Source organism: Thalia democratica, chromosome 1, assembly GCF_965202585.1.
Source record: "Thalia democratica chromosome 1, ktThaDemo2.hap1.1, whole genome shotgun sequence".
Classification (NCBI taxonomy): Eukaryota; Metazoa; Chordata; class Thaliacea; order Salpida; family Salpidae; genus Thalia; species Thalia democratica.
The window spans coordinates 76,181,851-76,194,910 of NC_139165.1; the positions used below are offsets into that span (position 1 = coordinate 76,181,851).

At 27.5% G+C, this 13,060-nt stretch overlaps 1 protein-coding gene across 1 annotated transcript; it reads right to left on the reverse strand.

Moving 5' to 3' along the window:
- Nucleotides 1–5,722: 5,722 nt before the first annotated feature.
- LOC145829892 (trafficking protein particle complex subunit 13-like) lies at nt 5,723–12,103 on the reverse strand. Its single transcript, XM_082937768.1, has 7 exons — nt 11,959–12,103; nt 10,979–11,150; nt 10,376–10,528; nt 9,834–9,944; nt 8,009–8,250; nt 6,975–7,145; nt 5,723–6,217 (listed from the first exon to the last, which is right to left on the reverse strand). The coding sequence occupies exons 1-7, from the start codon at nt 12,078–12,080 to the stop codon at nt 6,031–6,033; spliced, it is 1,158 nt and encodes a 385-aa protein (XP_082793894.1). The 5' UTR covers nt 12,081–12,103; the 3' UTR covers nt 5,723–6,030.
- Nucleotides 12,104–13,060: the final 957 nt, after the last annotated feature.

Below are 13,060 nucleotides of genomic sequence, written 5' to 3' on the forward strand. Positions count from 1 at the left end.
TTGACATTTATTGGTTTAACTAACTTAATTAACTTGAAGTTTAAAGTAATAAAATATTTAAGACATGTAACATTAACTTATCTGTATCTAATAAAAAAAACTTTTTTTTAGCCAATTTATTAACATATTTGCTACTGATATAATTAACCATTTCAAGTATTGTATTTACAAAATTAAGCACTAAGTTAATTTTAATAAACTTATTTATTTTTCAGCAACACGAATAAAAATAAAGTCGTATTACAACACAACATAACTAACGAAATAGAACCTACGCAACATAACACCAAGTACACTAAACAAAAACTTTCAGGAGTTAAACTAAAACACTGACAAAGATACTTTCCTTTCCTTCACATTGTTCGTAACTGCTTTTGAAAGTGATGCTTTTTGCCGTAACCGACGATAAATCAACACTCAGTTCACAATCCTTTCCGAAGCTCGCCTCACTTATTCTTGTCCAGGTACAAGCGGAGCTATTTGGCCACTGATTTACCTCATCAACATATTTCCTGCTTCCACAATTTGCAGAACCTTCTTCCTTCTTCTGATACTGGCCATACTTCTCATTTAAACTCCCTATCTGGCGATAAACCCTATCTAACTCTTTACAACTGGGAAGAAGCAACGGAATAACTGAGGAGTCTCTCGGCATTTTAGTAACTTCTACTGTGCTCCAACATACGAAATGTCTCGCGTCTTTGATGGCATCGAGTTTGCTTTGCGCTTCTACGAACTCGCAAATGGCGTAGCATGCTTGCAGATCTCTCTCGTAATGGACGCTTAAAGACTCGATTTCGCCAAACGTAGAAAAATATTTCTTCAAACCGAACGCGTTGCCTTTGTTAACATTCAACTTTTTTATGAGCACAGAGTTGAAATTTTTATCGGCTGATTCGCTGTCACTAAAGCTACCCCCTTCAGAGGTTTCCGAGACAGAAGATTCAAAACTTTCGTTACTCTCACGTTCAACGTCTACCTTGACACCACGAATTTTGTAAGTGGGATTGGCAAGAACAACTTGAGCATCTTTGGGATCAGGAAACTCCAGGTAGGCGTCTCCGTACCAACGACCTTCTTTCGGAACCCAATCGTACATCATCTCGACTCTTTCCACTTTGTCTTTGCATCGCAGCTTTTTGAGCACGTCATTGGCGGTTGTGAGAGGAGAAACACCCTTGATAATAACAATATTTTGCTCCATGACTGCAGAAGTTTTAGAGGAATTACAAAACTGTAAATGAAGTTTTATGAGTGGTTAAAAATAAAAAGTTAATTTAGACATATTTTTTTTTCAAGTTATTTAACTTATAACTTAGATAAAAGCTTTATAAATATTTTGAATTTTACACTTATAATAACTTCTCATTTGAAGTAGAACTTTACTTAAAACAGTTTGTTTTTATTTTTTTATTTAAAACCTTACAAATTTTAAACTGTTTGACTTTTATTTTTTTAATCACTATTATCATTTAAAATATTACTTTTACAACAACGTCTCCAAATTAATAGAATTTTAAATAACACATATAGTTTTATCTTATTTTATGGTACTTAATTGTCTAATTTCAGTTGAATTTTATATAACTTATTCAATAAAAAGTAATCAAAACAAAATGGCTTTTTCTTTGAAATTCTACCTATAAGTATTCAATTCAGAATAAACAGAAAGTTAAATTGTAGCAATGATTTGTTTTTTACTATACTAAAAACACAGCATATAACATGAACTTATATTTTCTTACTCATTTTTACTTTTAATTTTAAAAGCGAATTACGGTAAAATATTTTTTTACCTATACAGGAGTTTAAAGTTTATTTGAAATTCTTTGCTGTAAACTTTCTTTGTACACTAGGTCTTGGACCAAATAGTTGGAGCCATTTTTTTGTAGTTTAAAAAATAATTATCACCTTATTGATTATTTTTCATTGCACACAGTTTAGTTTTAAATTATTAAATGAAAAAACCTACTATTGATAAATCATAAAAAATTTTCTTAATTTTAACTTTTAAAACAGTTTTGGTTAAAATGAAATGTTTTGCTTAAACAACTTAGCTGAAAATTAAGAAATAAAAAAAAAAGCAATAATTTACATTCTTTTTAGATTTTATATGTAAAAGTAAATTTCAGACTTGTTCTATATTAAATATTTCTTCATTTATGTCCTGGCTATGACCTTAAAAGGTATTTGTGATGTGCGACTCGATAACCTAAAGGTTTATTCGTGCACTAGGTCATAGGACCAAATATTTTGACCGTCTTTTATTGTCGTTCAATAAACTATAATAATACTAACATTATAAAGTTACATACATTAGACTAAAGATATTTTTTGAAAGTTGTAAAGAAAAAAATTTAACTTTGCAAAATCTTTATCTTTCTTAAGCTATTTCTTAACGGTATTGAAGCTAAACTTTGAAAAAAGCTTTTTGATATTCAATCGGAGAAAGTAATATAACTAAAGTGAAAATCTTGTAATTTTTCTAAGCTGTTTATCAATTGAACATATTTATTTACCTATAATTTTTATATCCGTTTACTCAAAGAAGAAAAAAACAAAAAAGTACGCACTGTTTTTACTTCATAATCTTTTTTATGTACTACAACATCTTAAAAATTAAAATTAGTCTTATAACTATGTTAATACTTCAAAGTGTTTAATGCAATTGAACTAAAAATATAGCTAAAAAACTTAAATTTTTTGTATAAGTTTTTACCTTGAAATTTCATTAAACATACCTTAATTTAGTAACAACTCAACTTTAAATCTTATGAGTAGTGTGTGATATATATTAAATTACATATTTAAAACTGTATGTTGTCTATCAATGTAACAGAACAACAATAAAATGCTTTATTTAAAACATATGTTTCAATTTTTTTCTATAACTTAATCATATTAAACGTTTTTTAAACTAGTAATAGTCTTGTATATAATTATAAATATGTTTATTATCAAATACATTCAAACAAACATACTATACAGAACCTTATTGTTAGAAAATACAACTAAAAATAAATTTTAAGTATTCTGTTTAAATAGTGATATGTATAAAATTTAGGCTACAAAAGAAACAGATCTTTTTTAATAATTTAAACATCAGACTTTATTATATATCTTTTTATTTAAATATATTTTAAACTTAGATAATATTTTAAAAAAAATGTTTTTAAACACTAAACAAAAACTATTATAGGACTTTACATTAAACACTATAAACTTCTTTATAAGATAATTTTGAAACTTCAAAAGTTAATGAGTATCAAAATTCTATTATTTAAGTAAGTGTTAATTTCGATTGTATACACTATGAGTATATTTTTATTTGTTTTACTAATGTGTTTCACAAAAATTCTAATTTTTTTGTTATATATTACACAAAACTAATAAAAGTATTTTTCCGATGTTCGTTTACGTAGATTGCATTAATTTGCACCGAGCGAAGCAAAAAGTTTACGACTTGCTTGTTACTTGAGCTATTTTATAATAAATGTTTACAAACATGCTTTTTTTTTTCTGCTTTTAGCATACTGCTTCCTCTATTGTTTGTTTATTTCATTGCACAGTTCTTCTTATATGTGTTTCTTTTTTTAATTAAAGTTATTCTTAAAAAATGAACCATTGTTCAATAATAGGGCTGCGGACAACATCAACTTCAGCTGCCGTCCTCTGATTCAGATATTACAAAGAGCTGTTGAAATTTAAACACTAAACAACTTTTACATGTCAGTAACAAGTACTTTTAATCGTTATTAGTATAAAGTTTATAGTATATTATGTATATATGATTTTACTATATGCATGACAGGCAATAGTTAAAAATGCGAATAAATTGTTTTTTGAACGACAAAAATAAGTGATTAAAATATTTGGTCCTAAGACCTGGTGCACGAAAAAATATTTCTATTATTGAGTCGTACACCACTTGGATACCTTTTAACGTCTTGCTCAGGACTAGTAATGAAAATAGAAAATTGGGTAGTATTTAAGTTATTTTCCATTAAAAACTTTAGTAAAAAGTTTGAATTTCACAACATTCTTTTGAATGAATGTTTCAATACAATCTTGCGTTTAAATACTTTTAAAGGTTTATAGCATGGTTGTCCAAAATTACGCGACCGTTATGTACATTTTTTGAAATTTCCAGCCGCAAAAAGCTTTTCTTGTAAATCTGGCCAAGAACAAAAAAAATTTCCAACTCCTTGTATAAGTGTTATGCTCGAAGTATAGTTTATCAAATTTAAAATAAACTCTAAAATATCTTATATAAAAATAACTCTCGAATTGAAAACAAAGTTTTAAATTATAAAACTAGTTTTTAGATTTAAACTGTCAAAGTTACAAGTAATCTTAAATGGTATAATTATTATAAATATTCAAAATTCAATTAATAACTTATCTTAGTAAACTTTTAAAAGTGTAAACTGTATGTCTCTATTGTTTATTAACAAGAATTTGTAACAGCTTATTTAAAAATTCATAAAAATAAAAACAAGAGTAGAAAGTAGTGAAAAATTAAGATAGTTATAAAAACTATCTTGTCTTTAGATTTTAAATAAGTTAGATAAATAGATATTTTTAAATCGTGTCATTTAAACTAAAAATATATTATTATCCTATTAGTTAATATTTTTTATCGTGAGAAATTTAGAACAAAACTATATTAATACCACCTTTAGCACAACAAAATTTTTCATGTGCATCATATTAAGTTATACAAACTAATATAATAGAAAAATGTATAATAAGTCCATTATAGCAAGTAGTAGAAAATATAAATATATTAACTTTTGAACGTATTCTAATCATGTATAATATGATGTTTCATTATAACACTTTGTTTAGTTGTCAACGTACAGCACCATAATATATATACAGCCATTTTCACATCTCATTTACATGTAAAGTACAATTTCTTAAATCTGGGGTCGCTAGTAGTCCGCCAAGTAAACGGCCTGAGAGGTGTATTTCAGCTAATAAATATTATTGTAGTATTAAAAAGTTTTTACAATTTAGTTTTGCTTCTGAGTAAACTGCGTTGACTATTTTGTTACTATTTTAATACACAAATTTTTTAAATATAACTAAATTTAAATAGAAATTTTTTCAAGTACTCTGACCCGCGAAGCGATTTTACAGTAAATCTGGTTTTTTCCTATACATATAATTTAGTTATTAAAGTATTTTACTTAACTTAAACTTTTTAATAAGTAAGCTAAAATAATACAGGTAAAAAAAAAATCTTAATTGTAAAACTATTTTTATTGCACATTTCACAATAAGTAAACTAATTCCAATAATTTAAAATATTTTTTTAAATAAGTATGGTCTGATTTTTAAGTAAAAAAATTATAATGCTTTAAGTGACTAATTGTATAGATAAAAAAAAACCTTTAAAAACGTTGAATACAAAAGTAAGATGTTTTACAAAGAAGTACAGAAGTTTAAAAAACATAAAACGAAAGAAGATAATTAAACAAACTACTTTTTTGACAAAAACATTATAACAATTATTTTGTGATTAATTTTTCAGAGTGAAAAATTGAACACTAAAAAAAATAAATTTATGATACAAAGGAGTTTAAAAATATGTACATACAAGTTTAGTAATCTATATTAAAAATATAAACTATTTTGCAATTTGTAACTAATTTATGTTCCATAAGATATGACGATCTTGTTATTGCATTTTGAATATTTTAAACAAATATTTAGCCAAGATTTTTTACAAAAGTGTTGCAACTAATAAATGAAAAAAAGAACCTTTGAATTAATTGTAATTCACAATAAAAAGTAATTCAAATATGAAAAAAGCGCAAATTAAATACTAGCATTAATACTGAGTACTTGAAACATTGCTGTCCTAAAACGAAAAGCTATGTAAAAATACAGAAAACACATTTTGAATTATAAAAATAAAATTTCAACCGTCATTGTATTAATAGCTTAAACTATAGACCTTTTAAACTTCAAAACATAAACATTATAATCGGCAATTAAAAAAAAAGTAACAAAAATTTCAAATGCTCAAACAACTTTTTGGGGCGCCACCGCAAACTGCCGGATGTCGTCAAACTCGTGCGTGACGTCATCCGACCTGACAACCACGCCACCTAGCGAGTGAACACCGGACGACGTGGCTAGTATTTTGGCGGTAAACGTTTGTGACGTTTTGCTCGCCAGCTTTCCGCTCTTGAAACCGTCCAAACTCAACCTGTATTTTTATATAATATTACTTAACTTGTTTTATTCTGAGTTTTTTTTTAATGCTAACAACCTAAAACTAGTTTTCTATGTTATATTCGTTTTGTTTCTTTTTGAAAATTAAAGTTTAATTTAATAAACTTTACAACTAGCTTGTTGTTTATTGAAAACTTAAAATAATTAAATGCTCTGAATTTAGTCATTATTTTAAATACTATTAAGATTCACAAAAATTTAGAAATATGTGTTTCATCATATTGGAAATTGAAAAAATAAACTAAGAGAAAGTTTAGATAAAAACTTACAGTCATTGAGTTTCAGCTTTTTTACTAAAAATATGAGACAAACTTGTATAAATGTATTTTAAAATTTATTACTAATTTTAAGTCTAACAAACTTAAACTAAAATTTGTTAGCATATAATTTCTAAACACTGACAGTGTACGAGTAAATTGGTAACCAGATAGATAGCACAACTTAGTTTGGCAAACATCATAAAATTGTAAAACTCAATGTGAAGAATTAATCTGAATTAACTTAATGTCAAAGAAAAAGCAACAACTTTTCACAAGTCTTCAAACTACCTGATGAGCAAAACTTTGACTTAAGTGATATGACGCAAAGGTGGTGCAAAGTTTCCAGAATACTTATAGCAACCCATGTTGTTATGCAAAACACTTGTCTCAACTTGATTCTGGTATTTTAACTGATAGAACCCGGCAACCACGCTGTCAGGGAAATAACATTCAAAGCAACTGCAAACGAACCACACGACGTTTTCACTGCTAACGGTCGACACTTCAACTCGCTTCTCCCTTCCCGACAAGTTTGTCACCTTCATCCTCACGCTCGCCTCCCTCCTCTCAACCACGTCCTCCTCGATTTCCTCCGCCTCCACTACGACCTCCTTGTCCTGCACCCACGTCCGCTGCAGCTGGCTGTGGCGAGAAAATGCGAGCGTTAATGGCAAAAACATGTGGAATTAAAGTTTAAAAGCATTACGTATATAAACTTAATGTAAGTATTTCATGCTGATTTTCATTGTGTTATCTATTGATGAGAAGATATTTGCACCAATGATGAATATACTTTAAAATAAGTTTTAAGAGTTTGAAGGTATTCAATTGATTGAACATTTCTCTAGTTGATTTCAACAGTTTGTAAGCTGGCAAAACAACAGAAACAAATAAACTGAGTTTAAAAAGCTTATTACATTATCATTTATTATTAAGATTAAATAATTAATAAAATTTAAAAAAATAATAAAAATAAATCAAATATTATTATTAAGATTTATCAACAGAAATGTAATTATATTTGGCTTGTGAGAAAGTATGTGTTAATGGTAAAGGTAATAAAAATCAAAATAATAAAAGCTAATAAAGACTTTATGTTGACTATTGATTTGGTAATGATGTACAATAATTCTCAAGTGACATAATAAACTAAAACGACCATAGAGTTTAATAATGTTTATCTAAATTGGATCGACAAAACTCTTTGGTTGCTTATTATGATTTCCAATTAGAAACATTGTAACAGTTAGATGTTCATTAGCTAAAACACAGATGTTTTCCACAGAAGTCATTTGGCTACGATTTCCGTAAGTCTGTGTTCAAATGTGGGCCTTTTTAAACAAATTTTCCTTAAATCAAGCGGTACTAAAACTTACAAGAATTTAACCTTTAATTTTTCGAGAGTAAACAAGACGAAATAAAGTAAACGATCAGCTGTAAGAAGCTACAACATATTTTACAATATATAATTAAGACATATATAAACAAAACTAATGCGCGTGCACCTGGTTTGCAGCCGACCCCTTTCGCCCAAATTCGACCTCCACACGATGTCTATCTTGCCGATGGGGGATGCCCCTTCCGTGTTGACCAGGTTGAAGTTTTCCCGCTTCAGCTGCAGCAGGAAGACGAACTGCCTGATGTCGTCGGGGTTGAGGTGACCTGATTGGTCCGTTTGTGAATCGCGGCTTTCCGATTGGCTGTTGAGAGGCTGGCTGGTGTACGCGTTGGAGGGCTCCATGTTGACCTTTGTAAGATTGACTTAAAATAATTAAACTACTAAAAAGTTAGTTTAAGATTGTACTCAAAATGCACAGTTCTTTTTCATTTTTATTGTTAAAGTAAAAAGTTGTCTTTTAAAAGTTCAAGTTTTTTAAGATTTTTTACAAATTCTCATTCAGGTTTTAAAAAAACAAGTTTTACTGCCCTTCATAGTGGAAAGTTAAACTTAACTTTGAAAAAAAAATTAATAAAATTACCGAAAAGAAACTGTAAAGTTACTTTAAATGTGTTTTATAGTGAATAAAGCCATGAATAATACACTAATTTCCCTATATAATAGTTATTTGTTACACATTTAATCTAAATTACAGTATTTTACATATAAAACTTTGATAAAACTACAGGCGTTTCAAATTTTTTTTCAATAAGTGTCAAACCCGAAAAGTTTTTAGTAATTTAGTTTTAAGTAAAAATTTTTAGTAAATTTTTATATACAAAATAACCCTTATTAACATTTGTAATGGAACAAACTTCCAAAAAAAAACTATAAATTTTGATAACGAAAATTTAATTATAACCTACAATTCACAATTTAAAAACTTTATAAATCTTAACAATTTTTAGACTTATCAATTTTTCAAAACTTTTATACACAAATGTACAGACTACTATTTTTTTAGTCTTAACTTTCTCAGAAACTTTAAAGTTCATTGTAAGTCAACAACTTTTTGAGCTAAAAACTTTAAAATTCAAAAAAAATATCCCTAAAACAATTTTAACCACTCAAAAGAATTTTTAAATTAATAAAGAAAAATTAGGTGAAACCTTCCAAAAAAAATCCTCTATTTTAGGAAGAAAAACTCTTCTTAACAATAAAACGCACTGTATTTTTCTTTAAGTAAGTAAATAGTACTAATAAGTAGTATAAAGTAAGTATTGAACTCATCAACTATTTTTTTAAAGTCCCACATGAGTATTAAAAAAAGAATAATCCTCCAAGTTTATAGTTAATTAGAGAAAAAATTAGGATAACATAGATTATTTTTAAAAAACAATAATTTTTTTAATTTTAATTTGGAACTTCTATGTGAAACCTAATAAATAAATCCTTTAAACATCAGACACTGCATTGAACTTTATTAGTTGTTAAAAAATCTGGTAGCTGGCACAAAAACTTGCAAATTAACACCAACTTATAAAAACAAAGTTAGACCCCCATCTATTTCCCTAACTATAGAAAATATACATCCTTATTCTTTAAATGAAAATCACCAATCTTTTTAAGTTCTTTGTATAAAAACCGTTGAACAGATAAATATAAATTTTCACATAATAGTTCAAGTTTGAACAGATGATTTTTACAGAAACTTTATTTTAAGTTAAATACTATTTATTTAGTAACACCTAACATGTTGTTTATTAACAATAATTTAACTTTGTCTAATTGCCGGGACGCAAGTTTTTATCAGCTTATCAAATTTTTATATGAAAATGAAGAAAAATTAATCATTTCAGTTTTCGATTGAAAATGCAACAAAACTTGTTTGAACAATGAGAATATGTTATTAGATCTATTTAAAAATCATTGAATAACTAACAAAAAACTACCTTTTCCATAAATATAGAGTTTTTTGTTTTATTTTGTATTTGTGCTTCCAGCAAAAGTCTGTCAGGACCAATATTATAATGCTTTGTTTTTACATCCAGTGGTTTCATAACCTGAAAATTGTGAAATTTTACAATCGTAATTCATAAAACACAAGTTACTGACTTAAAAATCAAGGTGATAGAATTCTAATGAAATTTTAACATAAATTTATCTCTTCAAATTCTATAAAGAAGATAAATTGCAAATTATTTTATATAGTTAAAAAATTATGGAGACCGTTATACGTAAATTAAAGTTTAATCTTAAGCAGTCTTTTAAAATTAGTGTTAACATAAAATTGGATTGAAATATAAAGTAACAAACAAGTTGTACCTTGCTTTTAAATGCATGTATACTAATAACGAAAACAGGTACTTAATATAAAATGTTGTTCACTACAAACTACCTTTGTCATAAACAACAAATCGATTTTTTATACATCAAAGAGAACGTTCATTTTAAAAATAAACATTTTTAGAAAAAAAACAATCAAAAAAGACACCTCAAACTTGAAGAACTTCCTCAGCAGCTTGGTTTCCCCGCTGGAGTTGCAGTAAGTGACGACGCAAACGAGAATGTGTATGCCAAGCTCCTTGACTTCGTGCGATATTATCTGTTCAGACGAGTCACCCCCCTCAAGCTGCTCGCTTACCACCTGTGTGTGGAGTTTGTTGGAAAATTAAGCAAATTCTAAAATGCTGAAGTTGAATTAAACACAATAAAAAAAACTACTTTACTTGTTGTAACTTTGTTTAAATTTCTATTAGTTTATTAAAATAAACTGTTACTGATATAAAAAAAAAATTTAAGTACACAACTTAAAAAACTGTTATTAGTGAATTTCTGAATTGTCATTAACATATTGTACTAAAACTCACAAACATTACAAAACAAGTTAGGGTAAAAATAAAACTATTTAAGTTAATTTGAAACTAAATTTAGATTACTCTTTTATTTTCTTTTTTTTTCAAATGTGTAGTTTTCTAAATGCGGTTGGTATATAAAAACTTGTGAAAACCTTCCTATAATAGTTTATATAATTTTTTTTCAACTTCTAAAAACTATCAAATCATATCTGATAGCAAATACTCTAGTGCAGAGCTACCTTGTTGAACAGGATGGTTTTTTGAGAGGAATTTTGCAGGTCAGCTTTCAAATTAACATTGGTAACCGGCTGCTGACTGTTGTTGTTGATGCTCAGGTAGCAGACAAACGTCTCACCCAGGAAAATGCTACCAAAGCTCTGAGGCAGGAGAAGCACCCCGCTCTGCTTAAAACTGTTTAAAATTTTAACATAAACATATGTAGAATTTATTGAACAGCTAAAAAGACGCTCAAAATGTTTGGTCATAAGACCTGGTGCACAAAAAACCTTTTGGTTATTGAGTTGCACACCACGGATACTTTTTAACGCCTTGTCTAGGACAGGTACTTTTAAGAAAGAACCTTAGAAAACTCCTTATAAAGTCTAAAATTATAAAACTTAAAATATTTGTGCACTTAGTAATAAAAAGTTTTTTACCTACATAATAACAAAGTGTACATTTGTTACTGAAAAAGTTAAACTTATAGTTTTATACACAAAATAAAATATTAAGTGATTAACTCAATAAATTTATACTCAGTTTACCGAGCCTGTTTGAAAGTCTTTTACATAATTTTTGTCAAAATACAATATTTAAATAATAGAGAATGTATGTTTCTGACAAATAACTAATTTTTTTATTTCATGAAATACATTTTTTATATTTTTAAGTTTTGCTTTTAAAATAAACTTACATATTAAGTATACTAAACTTAATTATAAAACTATCGAAAAAAAATTTAAAACAGCTTAAGAAGCATTAAAAACAAATTTTTGAAATCTTTTTACTACTAATCTAAATTTTTGCAAAAAGTAAATTGTCTTAACTTTGCAATTTACAGGTGCACATTTGAGGGACACGGAAATAGACATATATATCTGAGATAAAAAACAGTTTTACAAATAATGTTATAAGGCAAAGATAACAAACAAACGCAAAAACTAATCATATGCAGTATTTAAATAGTTATATTTTCACAGAGACTATTACATAAACTTACCTGGAGTTTGAACTTTTCACAAAGTCAATGTCTTCATTAATGTTTGTTGTGGGAGAGAGGAATGAGGGCTTGGTGAGCCGCATCACCCTTAGAACAACCTGATGCTCTTTTGCTGTCTCCATATTTATTTACTCTATGTGTCTCTGAAAACTGAGGCTTCATTTACAGCTGATACTTTTGTACAAATATAAAGAAAAATATGTCAGTTTAAAGCTTAATCTGCCAAAATTATTTACAAACTACTTTAAAGATATTGGCCATTTTCATAACACTTAGATTTAATTGCTCCCTAGCATTATCAGAAATACCAAAACAATGAAAAACATCTTATGTAATTCCAGTATATAAAAAAGGTAACAAACATGACCCATTAAATTAAAGGCCAATATCCCTAACCAGTACGTTTTTCCAAATTTTTGAACACATTATTTCTCAAAAATAATTTAAGCACCTTTTTGACTTTAATTTATTAACACCAAAATAATTTGGCTTTGTTCCCCTTTGATCATCAAGAATTCAACTATTGACATGTTTACATACTTGGTTAATAACTTACTTAAACAATGAATCAGTCACAGTAGTCTATACTGACATCAAAAAAGCTTTTAACTCTGTGTCATACAAAATATAATTAAAAATTTTGACTCAATATGGTTTTGTTGATAACTTAGTGAATTGGTTAAATGAATTTTCAAATAATAGGTCACAAAGAGTAGTCATTAACAACACATTATCAGATCCTCTTAAAATTCACAGTGGAGTACCACAAGGTGGAGTCATTGGTCCTCTTCTTTTTTTAATTTACATCAAAGATATTACTTTAAATACTCACATTCAAAGCGAAATAAGTCTATTTGCAGATGACGCAAAAGTATCTAGCAAGTCAGAAACAGCTTTATTAGATAATATTCACCAATGGCTAAAAACAAGAAAACTTGATTTAAATCCAAAAAATGCAAAGTTCTAACCACCAATAAAAATAAACCCTTCCCTATAAACCTTTTAATTAATAAAACTAAAATACCAGCAGTAGAACTGTTTGAAGACTTTAGAATATATATATATGAAAATCTAAAATGGAACAATCATGTAAATTATTTAT